We start from the raw sequence: 16,999 nt of genomic DNA, 5'->3' as shown, positions 1-16,999 counted from the left end.
CCCACCTCTTGACATGAGCACGGCCACGTCTCACCTCAATGGGTCCAAAGTAGTCTATGCCCACATGGGTGAAAGGCGGAAGATCCGGTGTTATTCAATCTAAGGGGAGATCAGCCATTTTCTGCTCTCCGGCTTTGGCCTGTAGTCGTCTGCAGAAAACACAGTTCTTAATAATCTTCCTTGATGAAGAATTCGCACCAGACAGCCAATACTTCTGATGAAGTTTAGACAGCATGTGTCCTCTTCCAGCATGACCAACTAGATGGTGAATGTGGTTCAATATTAACTTTGAAACATGAGAAAGTTTAGGTAGGATCATAGGGTGTTTGAGCTCCGTTGGCATGGCCATCCTCCTAATCCTTCCTCCCACTCTCAGAATTCCAGAGTCAATGATAGGGTCCAGTTTGTACAGGGAGCTTCCTTTATTGCACTGTTTCCCTTTCTCCAGTGAGGACATTTCCTCCTTGAAATGCTGTCTTTGCTCATGGCAAATAATGGCGTTTTCAGCATTTTCCAAGTCCTCCACTGAAAGGTTCTGGCCTTTCAATGACTCTCCCTTGTTGTGACTTGACCTAAGCCAGTAAGTCTCTTTCCTCTTCCGACTCCTCTCCAAAAGAAGCTTCTTTATTTTCATCATCCAAGCTACAGCTCTCTTTAGGCTATGCCAGGATGAGTAGTACTCAATGAGCTTGCTTGTTGGAGTTTTGTCCATCATATTGGTAACAATGCTTGACACAATTGCTTCTCTCCTCACTTCAGGGTCCTCTGAGAGAACAGATCCAAGGTTTTCTGGAGTTCTTGGCCATTGTGATTCAGCTTTTTCCAGAAACTCTGGTCCTTGAAGCCATGTTTTAGAACTGAGGAAGGAGTCAATGTTTAGTCCTCGCGATGCGTCATCAGCGGGATTCTGTTTGGAGTCGACAAACCTCCACTGGTTGACTTCTGACAGGTTGTGGATCACTGCAATCCGGTTGGCCACAAAGGTGTGGAACCTCCTGTTCTTGTTTCGCAGATATTTCAACACAGACTGGCTGTCAGTCCAAAAGGTGGATTGTTGGAGCTCTATTTGGAGCTCTGATCGAAGCATTTTGTCCATCCTTGCAGCCAGTGTCGCTGCCGTGAGTTCCAATCTGGGAATTGTTATCACTTTAAGAGGAGTGACTCTCGATTTCCCCATCACAAATGCCACGTGAACGTCATCCTGGCTATTTGTGAACCTCAGGTAACTTGCCGTACCATAGCCTTGTTCACTTGCATCACAAAAGTGATGCAATTCTGCAGTCTTTACTTGACCAAAGTTCTTTGGTTTAACACATCTGTCAATTTGAAACCTGGCCAGCTGGTCTAGATCTTTGAGCCATTGCTGCCATGGTTTTGACAGTTCCATTGGAACTACTTCGTCCCATCCATATTTGTCCTTACAGAGTCGCTGAAGGATTTGCTTTGCCTTCAGTATGAAAGGGGCAAGAAGACCAAGGGGATCATACACAGAGCTGACAGTAGAGAGTATAGACCTTCTGGTAAGAGTTTTGTTGTTAACAGCAACACGAAAACTGAATATATCACTCTCAATGTCCCAGTACAGTCCTAGGGCTCTTTCATTAGGCAACTTCTCCCTGTCCAGATCCAAGTTCTTGATTTGTTTTGCCTTGTCATCGTTAGGGATTGATGCTAGAACAGCTCGACTGTTACTAACCCACTTGGTCAATTTGAATCCTCCAAGTGAACAGATTTGTCTCAGGTCTTTAACGAGCTCTATAGCGTGTTCCTCCGTCGCTACCGATTTGAGGCAGTCATCGACGTAGAAATTTGATTTGACTGTGTCAGCCACTTCTGGATCAAATTTCTCACTGTTGTCATCCGCAGTCTTTTGCAATGCAAAGTTGGCACAGGTTGGAGAAGATACAGCGCCGAAGAGATGAACTCTCATTCGGTACTCCTCCAGACTTTTGCTGGTGTCGCCATCTGGCCACCACAGAAACCTGAGCAGGTCTACGTCCTCTTCCTTAACACGCACCTGGTGAAACATGCTCTCAATATCTGCCATAACGGCAATGGGTTCCTGCCGGAACCTGAGCAGAACACCAATGAGTGAGTTGGCCAGATCAGGGCCCTGAAGGAGTACCTTGTTGAGTGATGTACCTTTATAGGAGGATGCACAGTCGAAAACCACACGGATAGTTTTCTTGCGTTTGTGGTAGACACCATGGTGTGGTATGTACCACAGTTTACCATTTTCCTGGTGTAGATCTTCTGGGGGTACTTTCTCTGCATATCCTTTCATGATGATGTCACTCATGAACTCCTTATATTCAGCTGCATAGACCTCATCCTTTGTGAACTAAGTGGTAAAGGTAAGTGGTAGTGACCATTTTTGAGTGCAACAGAACTTGATGCAATCTGTGTGAACTTTCTGTCATCAACTGACATCTCCCTCTTCTCATCATACTCCTTCTCTGGGAAGTCATGTGCATATTGTTCTTTGAGGAGGTTCTCGAGATGAACAATTGAGATGCGGTTCACTAAGGCCATAGGACGTTTCTCCTCCATAGCAGTGGAAGCATGAAGTGGCCCATTCACCACCCATCCTAACAATGTTTTCACTGCGTAGGGGCCGTTCTCCTGGCTATTGATGATTTTCCATGGCTCCATAGCTTTTGGAGTATTCACTCCAATAAGAAGCTCCACATCAGCATCAATCTCCTTTACCTTGATCTCCTGCAGGTAATGCCATTTGTCAAGATCCATTTGGGTAAGTATGTTTCTTTTTGTAACAGGTATCTTGTTTTGGGTGTACAACTTGGGCAATGTCAGGTATGTATCGCCTTCCATATTGCCTACTTCTAGACCAGTCAACTCATAGCTCTTGACAGTTTTCTCTGTTCCCATGGTCTGCAGAAGAACCTCAGTTCTCCGTCCTTTAGCGTTAAGCTGTCTCATGAGCTTCTCTGTACAGAATGTATCTGTACTTCCTGGGTCCAGGAAGGTATAGGCAAGTACACTTTTACTTCCATTGCAAAGTTTCACCTGAACTGGTACTATAGCTAGTATGCAGTCTTTACCAGCCCCGGTTCCTTCACCCTCTCCTAGTGACACCAGAGCGCTGGTGACAGATGATGTCTCCTCAGGCTTCGCAGCATGCTGTTCAACCTTATTAGATTTGACCATCTCTGGTTTGGATCTATTAATGTGCAGAATAGTAGGGTGTCTGCCCTGGCAATTCTGGCAGGTCAGTCTTCGTTTACAATTTCTACTCAAATGTCCCACTTTCAAACATCCAAAGCATAGTCCTTTTTCCCTGAGAAACTGAACTTTAGCTTCATGTGCCTGTGCATTCATTTTCTGACAGTCAGGTAAGGGATGCTTGCCGGTACAGAAGAGACATGCGAAATCATATGCACCGAAAGGCATGTTGCTTTTGACAGGTGACTTTTCGGCTTTGCTGTCAGACACTATTGCCACTGTCGTAGCAAAACTACTTCCCTTGCTCTTAAATCTGCTGGAGTTTGCTTCACCAGCAGTCCTGGGTTTTGAAACCTTCACATTGGCAAGAGGATCATGAATGTCGCCGAAAAGTGGGTCCTGTAGTATTCTCGCTTGCTTTTCCATAAATAGTACCATGTGGCTCAATCTTGCTCTCCTTTGAGTTTGCTCTAGAATATCACAAGCTGTCGTTCTCCATTTTTCCTTCAATTTATAAGGCAGTTTGGACACAATGAGTTTCAGGTTAGAAGTCAGATCCAGGTCCTCTATATCCTCCAAATCTCTCATTGCGTTACAACAGCCTCTCAGGAAGAGTGCATAACTATGCAGTGCATCCCCATCCTCTGCCTTAATAATTTTCCAATTAAGAGCTTTTTCCATATAGGCACTTGAGATTTTTATGTTATCTCCAAAATGCTTTTTTAACAGTGTTTTAGCATGAATGTAGCCTGTGTTGGCATCCATATGAAGACAGCTCCTAACCAATTCTCTGCAGGGTCCAGAGGTGTACTGCTCCAAGTAATATAGCCTATCTTGGTGGCTTTTTGTCTTTTCCTCAATACCATGCTCAAATGCCCTCATAAATGCCTGGTAATCTAGAGGGTTGCCATCGTAAACTGGGATTTCCTTAGAGGGAAGTGATGTCAATTTTTGCTGGACAACAAGTAAATCAGCAATCTCATTTTGCCTCTGTATTACAGCCAAGAATCTGTCATCATTGTCTGACACTGTAATTCCAGTTCCTGTCCCAATTGTTGGTTGCTGTTGGGTATGAGTTGTTGTCATTTCTGGTGGCCTTGGGCCTGGGTTTGATGGTCCTTGTACTTTTATTTTTGGTCTGGCTCCAAGTGAATTAATTGGAAATGGTTCTGAGTCCATATTGATGCTTGGGGTTTTAGTATTTTCCAGGTACTCATTCATGGCATCATCCTGTGATTTTGGCTGTAACATTTGTGGTTGTGATTTAAGCAGTGATGGTGCTGGTGGTTGTGAAATGGAGTCAAAATCCGCCAGAATTTTTAATCTAGCATCGGATTCAGCCAGGCATATGTCCAGTTCCATTTGTTCCAGTCTGGCTTGCATTTTAGCCTGCTCTAATTCCAGAGCCTGCTTTGCCTTTAAAGTCGATGCCCTTATAAGGAGTGCAGCCTTCTCGGCTTCAGCCTTGAGTCGGGCTGCGGTAACTGATGAAGTGGTTGATTTTGTTGATTTCGCTTTTGAGCCTTTTGAAATATTGGAGATACTGTCCTGGGGCTGCACAGTCAACTGGTTTTGTTCATTTTTCCATAGTTCCACTTCCTTTAGGAATTCAATAAACACGGACACTTTTGGCTCATACCATTGCGTTCTATCCTCGTCCTTTATTGTGTCCTTCAGAAGGTTTTGAACCAGCGCATGATATTCATTGAATTCATCAAGTGACCCTTTAAATGAGGCAACATCGTCATTCACATGTTTTACATTTCCACCTGGTACCAGCACAGTTTGAATCTCTTTCATTTTGCGAGTGCAAACGCCCAGTTTTCCTCTGCGCGTTGCGCGCAGTGATTTAAGCCGTCCTCCGCAGGCTCACCGTCTCCATTCATTGTTAGTTTTACTTAAGTTCTCCACACAGTTTGAGTTTGATCAAGACATCCTCATTTAAGCACATCCTTATGCTTTCCCCATTTTATGCAAAGCATTCCTCCACTCATTTCATTTCATTTCATTTTGCTTTTCGCTTAATTCATTTTAAAGCATCCGATCCATTTAACAGTTTATTTGCGCAGCATTTGCTTTGATCGTTCCATCCTATTCAAAGCATCAATTGACAACAGTTAATGAGCACAGCGTCTCATTCATAGTTTCCTTTGTCTACTACGCTACTACTCACGGCCTTTCACACGGAAACAGCGTCAAGTCCAAGTCCAAGTTTCATTCAATGTCGCCGTTTCCAAGCCACTTTGCAGTTCAAAGGGGGTCGTTGTCCTGTTCCACCGCACGATCTCAAGTTTGTTGACTAATATTGTGGCCTTTCTAACAAATAAATAAAGCCACTGTTGGTCGGGGTGGTGTAGCAGTCTATTGTTATACTCGCGTCTCTTCTTGTTTACAAACAGTCAATCATCAGGGAGATCCGAAAGTTGCATCAAACAAAATATTTATTAGCTGACGGTCACTCCGTTGCATAAACATAAACTTTGATTATTATAAAACAAAAAAGAGCCAGCGCGGTCAACAAACTGTGACGCTTCCCCGTCTCACATTACTTCCCTGTCAGGGTGTCACCCATTCCTTATCACCCTTCTCACACAGGTGGCCTGCACCCACAAATCATTTCATTCCCAGGGGGAGTAACCCTCAATTCAAACCATTCCAAATTCATAGAATTAATAACCAAAAAATAGGCAATTCATGTAGTAGGCAATAAATAAGAATATCAGAATAATAACTCTGAATAATAATCAGAATAGACACATTTCACATAAATTTGAAAATGGCTCTAACAGTATTGTTGCCCTAAAAATGCCATTTCTGTTTTGTACAGCCACAATGCGCAGGAGTTCAAGCCTAAAGGATTCCTGTAAGTACACTAGCTGCCCTGTGTGTGTAACCTAACCTGTGAGACAGAGAGAGAGAGAGAGAGAGAGAGAGAAAGAGAGAGAGAGAGAGAGAGAGAGAGAGAGAGAGAGAGAGAGAGAGAGAGAGAGAGAGAGAGAGAACTTGTCAGCATGCGTAGTGTTATATGTTGGTGTCAAACATATACGCAAACACACACACACACACACACACACACACAGACACACACACGCTTATTTTCTCTCATTGATTCTCTCCGCCAGCCCGGAACAGCCAGGTGCGGGCATTATGTTTTCGCCTCTGTGAATCTGTCTGTCTGTGTGTCATCTGTAAGCAGCTAAACTTGGCTTGGCTACACCGATCGGCTTGAAATATCTTCTTTTTTTATTCAGCCTCATGGTAGCGCTACAGCAGGCAGCTTCACATTTTAGCCTATATTATATTCCTCAACCGTAAGTCGTACAAAAAAGACCCACGCCCATTTCCGCCAGACAAGATTTTCCGTCATTTTGTGTTCTCTTCTTCTAAACAAAAACAACGCAATGTCACTTCCACCCACACAATGTTACAAATGCAACAAACTGTCAAATTTTCTGCACTGTTTGTTGCAAAAGCATTTTGCAGCAGAAACGCCAAATATTAAATATTTATAGTCTGTCTGCAAAATTATTAACTATGAACAGTATGTTTGTGTGTGTGTGTGTGTGTGTGTGTGTGTGTGTGTGTGTGTGTGTGTGTGTGTGTGTGTGTGTGTGTGTGTGTGTGTGTGTGTGTGTGTGTGTGTGTGGGGGTGTGTGTGGGGGTGGGTGTGGTGTAATCTCTCCCTCTCTCTCTCTCTCTCTCTCTCTCTCTCTCTCTCTCTCTAAATATATAATAATAATAATAATATATATAAATATATATATATATATATATATATATATATATATATATATATATATATATATATATATATATATACATACATACATACATACATACATACATACATACATACATATATATATATATATATATATATATATATATATATATATATATAGTAAAAAAGGGAATGGACCTTCAAGGAAGGGACTGCACACTCCAGGGAACAGATGGACAACTTACTACTGCATTATAGTATTTTATTAGCACGACGCGTTTCGCCGTGAGCTTCGTCAGGTGCTATACAAAAGTGTGTGTGTTCAATACAGTGGCACATAGTGCCATTCATTAGACAGTTCCACCCCTCCAGGCGTGGTATAAATCATTCAATTATTCAAATATATTTCAAAACAGGAGAGGGCAGACAAAGACGCTGTATGCACAAACACCAAAAAACAAACAGATCAAATGAGAACACATTTAGGGAAAAAATAAATAAATAAATACATACATATATACATACATCAAGAGGAATGTCTCTAGTGCTGACAAGAAATCTCATAAAGGTGCGAGGCAACCCATTTATACAAATGTATACATAAAGTCTTTGAATTAAAAACTTTTAGATTGAGACAAATATCATGGTAGGCACAATCAAAGCAGTCAGGATATGGGTTAAACATGGAATAAAATAGTTTGTAAAATAGTAAACATAAAATAGTTGTATTTCAAAATGAAGTTTGTTAAGCCTAGTAAACATTCTGAGGGGATATCACCTCTTGTACCCAAAAAATAAGACATTGCCGCCAGGCCATCATCGTGAGGTATATTGGTATATAGACTTTCTACATTAAAAGATACCAAATAGGCACCATGTGGGATAGTAATGTCTAATGACTTGATTACATCCCTGGTGTCTGCTACGTATGAAGGTAATGCTTTGACAGTATCTTTAATAAAGAAATCAACAAATTGGCTCAATGGCTCTGATAGTGAATTATTACCTGAGACGATGGGTCGTCCTGGCGGATTTGTCAAACCTTTATGAATTTTGGGTAATAAATAAAGAACGGGAGTAACTGGAAAATCAACCTTAAGAAACTCAAATTGTTGTTTTGTTATGCAATTGTCACGTAGAGCAGGAACCAGAATCTTGTCCCTGTCATTCATCAGCTGTTCAATTGGATTTTGGGGAAGACGTTTATAAAAAGAAATATTATCAAGCTGTCGCATAGCTTCAGCAATATAATCTTTAGTATTTTGAACCACAGTAGAACCGCCTTTGTCAGCAGACTTAATAATGATCTTGTAATTTTTACTAAGACACTGACACTTTTGGAACCCGTGAACAAAAGCATTTCAGATAATAGAGTCACCTTTGTCTCTGAGTTTAACACCTCGTCTCAAGAAATTAAGAACATCATCCACAAGCATTGGAATATGCTGAAATGCGACCCAAATTTGAAAAATATAGTAACACTATCACCTAGATTTTGTTTTAAAAGAGGCAAAAACATAAGGGACTCTGTCGTCACATCTATGTATAAAGCACCCAGTAGGCCTACTGGCACTAATTGGTTAAGTGAGGAGATATGTGGCAATTATGATTTTCTATCATCCACAGACCGGACGGGTACATAAAATAAAGGGGTTAATTAATTGTAACACAACTCATGTGGTTTACATGTTAAAGTGTCCATGCGGGATGGTCTATATTGGTCAAACGAAACGCAACCTGAAAATAAGAATAGCTGAACACAAAGCCGCTATCAGAAACGGTAACATGGATTATGCCATTGCACGACATTACAAGGAGAGGGGCCATGGATCAGCAGCCACATTGAAATTTATTGACATAGAGAAGGTGAACCTACCACCTAGGGGTGGTGACATGATAAAACTGCTATTGCAGAGAGAAGCTCACTGTATTTTTACCCTGAATACAATGGAACCACACTGCCCATTTTTGCACAAATATTTTTGTACAAAGATGTTTGCACTGCCCCATATATTTAATTTAACAGTCTAAAACCTTTCTGACTGACTTGGCCTGATCCATGTTTAACCCATATCCTGACTGCTTTGATTGTGCCTACCATGATATTTGTATCAATCTAAAAGTTTTTAATTCAAAGACTTTATGTATACATTTGTATAAATGGGTTGCCTCGCACCTTTATGAGATTTCTTGTCAGCACTAGAGACATTCCTCTTGATGTATGTATATATGTATGTATTTATTTATTTATTTTTTCCCTAAATGTGTTCTCATTTGATCTGTTTGTTTTTTGGTGTTTGTGCATACAGCATCTTTGTGTGCCCTCTCCTGTTTTGAAAAATATTTGAATAATTGAATGATTTATACCACGCCTGGAGGGGTGGAACTGTCTAATGAATGGCACTATATATGTGCCACTGTATTGAACACACACACTTTTGTATAGCACCTGACGAAGCTCACGGCGAAACGCGTCGTGCTAATAAAATACTATAATGCAGTAGTAAGTTGTCCATCTGTTCCCTGGAGTGTGCAGTCCCTTCCTTGAAGGTCCATTCCCTTTTTTACAATTTATATGCCTGCTGACTAGACTTGCACCTCCAACGGGTTTTTTTTGGATGTGCAGGAGTCCCCTTTTTCGTTATATATATATATATATATATATATATATATATATATATATATACATAATTATATCTATATATATATCTATATCTATATCTATATATCTATATATATATATATATATATATATATATATATATATATATATATATACAGTAACATGTTCACTGTTTCTGGCTAGCCCTCTTAATGTTAATGTTTCTGTGTTGTACAGACAGAGCCCGCAGGAATTCAAGCCAGAGGAATGCCAGTAAGTGTGCGTGCGTGCTTGCGTACAGTGTGTGTGTGTGTGTGTGTGTCTGTGTGTGTATGTGTATGTGTATGTGTATGTGTATGTGTATGTGTGTGTGTGTGTGTGTGTGTGTGTGTGTGTGTGTGTGTGTGTGTGCGTGCGTGCGTGCGTGCGTGCGTGCGTGCGTGCGTGCGTGCGTGCGTGCGTGCGTGCGTGCGTGCGTGCGTACTCTCTCTTTCTCTGTCTCTCTCTCTCTCTCTCTCTCCCTCTCTCTCTGTATATATATATATATATATAAATACACAATTGTGTTCATTGTTTCTGGCTAGCCTTATTAATGCTGTTTCTGTGTTGTACAGACCGAGCACACTGGAGTTCAAGCCAAAGGAATGCCAGTAAGTGTTTGTGCGTGCGTGCGTACGTACAGTATGTGTGTGTGTGTGTGTGTGTGTGTGTGTGTGTGTGTTTGTCTGACACTAGAAGTGATGCACACAAACACACTCACACACATATGTAAACACATGCGAATCATTTCACATTACGAGTGTGTGTGTGTGTGTGTGTGTGTGCGTCTGTGTGTGTGGTGTACTCTCCGTCCCCCTCCCCCTCCCCCTCTCTCTCTCTCTCTCTCTCTCTCTCTCTCTCTCTCTCTCTCTCTCTCTCTCTCTCTCTCTCTCTCTCTCTCTGTCTCTCTCTCTCTCTCTCTATACATACATACATACATACATACAATTTTGTTCATTGTTTCTTGCTAGCCCTATTAATGATTAATGCTATCTGTGTTGTACAGACCGAGCACACCGGAGTTCAAGCCTGAGGAATGCCAGTAAGTGTTTGTGCGTGCGTGTTTGTGTTCATGTGTTTATCTGACACTAGAGGTGATGCACACAAACACACTCACACCCATAAGAAGCAATAGTGTGCATTTGTTCATGTGTGTGTGTGTGTGTGTGTGTGTGTGTGTGTGTGTGTGTGTGTGTGTGTGTGTGTGTGTGTGTGTGTGTGTGTGTGTGTGTGTGTGTGTGTGTGTGTGTGTGTGTTGGGCAAATGAAAACAAAACAAGATATTCAAATGCAAATGATATTTAATATGCAAATGAAAACAAAACAAGATACAGTGTGTGTGTGTGTGTGTGTGTGTGTGTGTGTGTGTGTGTGTGTGTGTGTGTGTGTGTGTGTGCGCGCATCTGTGCGTGCGCAGTTTATTTTTTAAATACAAGTTCTAACAATGTTTTACTTTTCTTATCACAGCGACTAATTCACAACCACGTGAGTATTGCTTGTTGTTTCTACTGAAGTAAATGTAATGTAATGTAAGTTAAGTAAGGTAAAGGTGTTAGAAAAATAACCAAATATCATCTACAGTAAGTTGTATGACTGAACTTAGAATCTATCTTAGGTCTGCACCCTGCTTCACCTGAATTTAATAGATATACTCTAAGAGAATCCTTAGAATATTCTATGGTACAGTACTGGGCAAGGTTATACATCTTACAGCGTTGGTTTGATGTTGGCTTCATAATGTTCCACAACTTCTCCCATTAGAAAGGCTCACACATGTTCACATGAATTAGTTTTTCTCTGTCTGCTGTCCTGTTGTGGAATATATTGGACTATGTTAAGATATTATTGAGGGGTTTTGCAAATATGGGATCCAAGTGATACCCAGTGGTGTTAAGTAACTAAGTACATTTACTCAAGTACTGTACTTAAGTAACATGTTGAGGTACTTTTACTTTGCTAGGGTATTTCCAATTTTCAATACTTTATACTTTTACTCCACTACATCTCAGAGGCAAATATTGTACTTTTACACCACTGCAATGGAAACACGAAAACTTTAGTTACTTTGTAGATTTTGATTATTATTACAAAACACGCATTAACCACTTTAGCCTTATATACTTTGGCTATTTTCAAAAGATTTGTATACATATTGATGCCAATACTTTTGTACTTTTACTCAAATACATTTTAAAATCAGACTTTTACTTGTAACTGAGTTTTTCTAGATTGTGGTATTCATGCTTTTACTTAAGTAAAAGAAAATGTCCTTTTACTTTTTCCACCACTGGTGATACCCAAAAGGCATGAATATGGTAGCTACAGGTATCTTGTCGATTAGAAGATGATGATTTAAGTATGTCTGTTAGTTTGTTTGTTGGTATGGTTAAATGATGTGTGTCTGTCTTGAATGTGAGTTATGTAGCAGTTTTTTAGTTAGGTAGCGGTTTTTGTTTTAGGTTATTGTGGTAATCTGAAAATAAAATGATTGAAAGAAAGAGAGATGTTAGACAGAGAAAGACAGGTGAACAGTGCTTAATTTGTAGATTATTAGGTGCCAGAGCTCATGCATCTGACTAAAAGGCATACTTGTTTTTTTGCAACATGTCTATATCTGCATATTTAAATTGACTACATTTCCATGTGACTATTAAGTTTTATGTTTAGAATATTAACCTAAACATGTTTTTTGTTTCTGTGTTGTACAGTGCCATATAGGAATGCAAGCCTAAGGGAGGCCAGTAAGTACACAACTTACTATGTGTGTGTGTGTGTGTGTGTGTGTGTGTGTGTGTGTGTGTGTGTGTGTGTGTGTGTGTGTGTGAGTGTGAGAGTGTGAGTGTGTGAGTGTGAGTGTGTGTGTGTGTCCATGACATTTTCTCACATTACTCTTTTTTTCCCCCACAACCAGTTTTAAAGTGGACTCTCGCAGGTGAGCATTCACACATGATCACTTGAAAGTTTCTGCATTTACACACAAGCAGAAATTTTAAAATATTTCACTTCAGTAATGAGTAACGTTACTTATTGTTAGCCAGTAAGGCCAGGAAGTAACTTTGAATCAGTAAAAGGTTATTAAAGTTACTGCACTGGTTAGTTGTGTCTTAGTTACTGCAGTATAACAGTGACATGGAAAGTAGGTTCTGTGTTAGTTGTATTTATTAATGTTTTGCTTCAATATTAATTCATTCTAATTCATTAATTCTCTGGTAACACTTGCTCATAAGGTACCTGCAATTAACTTAATTTATGATTACTTAATAATTATTTAAGGGTTCATTAAGCATGAATTAAGCGTTAATTAAGCATTAATAAAGCATTAGTTCATTGTGAATTCATCATGAATTCCTTAACTTCATGCCTTAAATTCAGTAACTTTGCTTAACTAATGATTAACTAATGATGTTAATTAATGATGAATTACAAGGAATTAATGCTTAATTAATGCTTAATTAACGTTTAATTAACACTTAAATAATGTATTAAGTAATCATACATTAAGCGTTAATTACGGGTACCTTATGAACAAATGTTAGCAATTATTTATTTCATTTCAATGGTGTTCTACCTCTATTCACAGATGCAGAGACAACCAGATCAAACAGAGGATCTGAACTAATAGAGATACCTGAATACCCCAACAGAGTAAGCAACCATTCTGAGTTTTAATGCATGTCTCTGGCTATAAACTACTTTATCAAGTCTCTGACCGCAAACTACAAATCTGAATGTAAACTACAAATATGACTGCAAATCTAGCCGTAAACTGCAAGTAATTTGTGGTTTACGGCCAGAGACTTGATATTAGATATTAACCCATTCAAACCGGGAACACATCTCAGTCATTTTTAAATATCTTTGGGCTATTCAAAAATAGTTTTTTGGTAAAATCGTGGAAAATGTGTGCAAATCTTTGAATATTTATATATTTTTAAAGCAAACATTTGTAACTCAAAGCTTTGCTTCTGGGGGATTCTACACATGTCTCGGTATATAAAACCATAAACTGTATGTTGCTATACCATCAGTGGTTCTGAACCCCCCAGAAGTTGTAACAGAGTTAAAAAAATATATATATATATAATCAAAGATTTGCACACATTTTCACAATTGTTCAAAAATAGCAGATCTACAAGTTCAAGTAACAGCATCTGACATGGTGTTCCACCTTTATTCACAGAGACGCAGTAACACCGCATGCACCCACCAGGATCTTTACAGAGATAGATACGATGAAGACAGAGGACAAAGGACAAAGATGGATCCGAACACAGAGAGAGACCCACTGCTGGCAGAGACAGAGGATCATTTGGAACCGGACACAGAGATAGACAGACACAATCAGACCTGCTGATGAGAAGAAGAATAACAGAGCTTGAAGATACAGTTAAAGGAGAATTTCGGACTAAGTTTTTCTTACCTTTCATATGATATTACTATATCCTAGGACGAGTGGTACTGTAGAAAAATGTCATAACTCCATCCCGAGTCCACCACAGCTAAAAACCAGAGTGGATGGTCCATGCTCTAGATCGCGTATTTCTATCGCAATTTTATACATATTTTTTTTGTTCATATCTGACTTTCCTAATGACAAAAAACTGTCCACAGTGTTTGTGTGAGATGAGCCCCTCCGGAAGTCTCGCAAGCCGAGATTTCGCCCGTTATCACTGATGTAAACACTACAGCGGATTTGTAATACTTATATCCATTTTGTATACTTCATCTTTATATCTAGCTTTTATTCACACAAGCAGTGCTTTATTACAGTGAGGAGATAAGTCAAGGAATATAACTGAGTGTTCTCTTCTCTCTGGGGAGCCATAGTTTTTTTTATGTATATTAGTATTCATGTAACTAATATGTAATTCATATATGTACTGTATTGAAAGGGGAAAGGTCACATAAAATATAATGGAATGTTCTGTTCTCTCCGGGTCGTCATACTGATAAAGTAACTAAGATGTACTCAAGTACTGTACTTAAGTACAATGTTGAGGTATTGTTTACTTTACTGGAGTATTTCCAATTATCAGTACTTTTACTCCACTACATCTCAGAGGCAAATATTATACTTTTACTCCACTACAATTATTAGAAAACTTTATGTAGCAGGGGGGACTTTTTAAAGGGAATAATAATGATAAAATATAGCTGCAAGCAGCGATAAGCGGGGCCAGGGAATAGAGAGAGAGAGAGAGAGAGAGAGAGAGAGAGAAAGAGAAAGAGAAAGAGAAAGAGAAAGAGAAAGAGAGATAGAGAGAGAGAGAGACGGAATAGATTGAAGAGAGAGAGAGAGACGGAATAGATTGAAGAGAGAGAGAGATAAACGGAATAGATTGAAGAGAAAGAGAGAGAGAGAGAGAGAGAGAGAAACGGAATAGATTGAAGAGAAAGAGAGAGAGAAACGGAATAGATTGAAGAGAAAGAGAGAGAGAAACGGAATAGATTGAAGAGAAAGAGAGAGAGAGAGAGAGAGAGAGAGATAATCGGAATAGATTGAAGAGAGAGAGAGAGAGAGAGAGAGAGAGAGAGAGAGAGAGAGAGAGAGAGAGAGAGAAACGGAATAGATTGAAGAGAAAGAGAGAGAGAGAGAGAGAAACTGAATAGATTGAAGAGAAAGAGAGAGAGAGACTTGGAAAAGGAATAGATTGAAGAGAGAGAGAGAGACATGGAAACGGAATAGATTGAAGAGAGAGAGAGCGAGAGAGACATGGAAACGGAATAGATTGAAGAGAGAGAGAGAGACATGGAAATATAATAGACTGAAGAGAGAGAGAGATGGAAGCAGAACGGATTGAATGGACATCTCAACCTATTGCCATTAACAGGAATCGAACCCTCAACCTTTGGATTAACAGGCTGCAACACTACCTATAGTGCTATAGCTTTGTACAGATTGAGGTTGTCTGTTGAAGATAAAAGTGAACCAGTGAAAGCAGCCGACCTACAAGCTCAGAAACACGTTGCTATCTGAAAAGTTGTGAGATTGTAGATCGGAGAGAGAGAGAGAGAGAGACATGGAAACGGAATAGATAATTCCTTTAACAGGTCCGTTCATGAAAGTCCTTGCGGTCTTGTTTCCAATGAGGGCCTGTGAGCAATTAGGGGTTAAGAGTCTTGCTCAGGGACAAATTTCATTTGCTGGCCTGGCCTGGAATCGTACCTGGGGCAACTAGGGCCTCTGGCTCCCTAGGCTGGCTCACTAACCACTCAGCTATGGCCGCCCCTCAAAAGAGAGAGAGAGAGAGAGAGAGAGAGAGACATGGAAACGGAATAGATTGAAGAGGGAGACATGGAAACGGAATAGATTGAAGAGAGAGAGAGAGAGAGAGAGAGAGAGAGAGAGAGAGAGAGAGAGAGAGAGAGAGAGAGAGAGACATGGAAACAGAATAGATTGAAGAGAGAGAGAGACATGGAAACAATAGATTGAAGAGAGAGAGAGAGATGGAAGCAGAATGGATTGATTGGACATCTCAACCTATTGCCATTAACAGGAATCGAACCCTCAACCTTCGGATTGACAGGCTGCAACACTACCTATAGTGCTATAGCTTTGTCCAGGCTAAGGTTGTCTGTTGAAGATAAAAGTAAACCAGTGAAAGCAGTCGATCTACAAGCTCAGAAACACGTTGCTATCTGAAAAGTTGTGAGATTGTAGATCGGCTATTTTCAGAATGAAGTATGTCATACATTGCAAAAACATACCTTCTCAGATAAGCATTTCATGTTATCTTTATCAATTGCATATGTATTCATTAATACAGTCTTGTTGTTTGCAATGCACTTTAAATGAAGTCTCCACCAAGTGAGGCTTGAACCGGCAACCTTGCTGTTGTGAAACATTCACTTAAGAGGGAAGCCATTGGACCAACAGACCTGATCCAGTGAAAACGGAGGTCAAACAGATGATACCATTTCACGCAAATAACTGAAAAATCCTGGGTTTAAGTGTTTTTCAAACTGCTCAAAATTGCGGACAATCTAAGGGCGGAGAGAGAGACATGGAAAAGGAATAGATTGAAGAGAGAGAGACATGGAAACATAATAGATTGAAGAGAGAGAAAGATGGAAGCAGAATGGATTGATTGGACGTCTCAACCTTTTGCCATTAACAGGAATCGATCCCTCAACCTTCGGATTGACAGGCTGCAACACTACCTATAGTGCTATAGCTTTGTCTAGGCTGATGTTGTCTGTTGAAGATAAAATTGAACCAGTGAAAGCAGCCGATCTACAAGCTCAGAAACACGTTGCTATCTGAAAAGTTTTGAGATTGTAGATCAGCTATTTTCAGAATGAAGTATGTCATACATTGAAAAGACATACTCTCAAATAAGCATTTCAGGTTATCTTTAACAATTGCACTTGCATTAATTGACACAAGTAAGACGCGCGAACGCTGGAAGCGAACGCAGATTGACTGAGGCTGCTATATTTCAACCACACTGTAGT

At 40.0% G+C, this 16,999-nt stretch overlaps 1 protein-coding gene across 4 annotated transcripts in view; it reads left to right on the top strand.

Annotated features, from left to right (window-relative positions):
* Positions 1-14,469, top strand: part of LOC308084604 (uncharacterized protein) — a 37,004-nt gene extending 22,535 nt beyond the window's left edge. For 3 of the 4 annotated variants that reach the window (XM_080427340.1, XM_080427342.1, XM_080427339.1), the window contains 9 exons: positions 6,011-6,046; positions 9,744-9,779; positions 10,121-10,156; positions 10,552-10,587; positions 11,012-11,029; positions 12,253-12,285; positions 12,456-12,476; positions 13,125-13,189; positions 13,725-14,469. In XM_080427340.1, coding sequence (XP_080283466.1) covers positions 6,011-6,046; positions 9,744-9,779; positions 10,121-10,156; positions 10,552-10,587; positions 11,012-11,029; positions 12,253-12,285; positions 12,456-12,476; positions 13,125-13,189; positions 13,725-13,898 — 455 coding nt within the window. In that variant the 3' untranslated portion in view covers positions 13,899-14,469. The remainder of the gene's footprint in view (positions 1-6,010; positions 6,047-9,743; positions 9,780-10,120; positions 10,157-10,551; positions 10,588-11,011; positions 11,030-12,252; positions 12,286-12,455; positions 12,477-13,124; positions 13,190-13,724) is intronic. The other variant, XM_080427341.1, reaches the window with a different exon arrangement.
* Positions 14,470-16,999: the final 2,530 nt, after the last annotated feature.

Source organism: Gymnoscopelus braueri (genome assembly GCF_963280865.1).
Source record: "Gymnoscopelus braueri genome assembly, chromosome: 4".
NCBI lineage: Eukaryota > Metazoa > Chordata > Actinopteri > Myctophiformes > Myctophidae > Gymnoscopelus > Gymnoscopelus braueri.
Note: the sequence above shows the minus strand (reverse complement) of the source record. Positions and strands in the feature narration are given on the sequence as shown.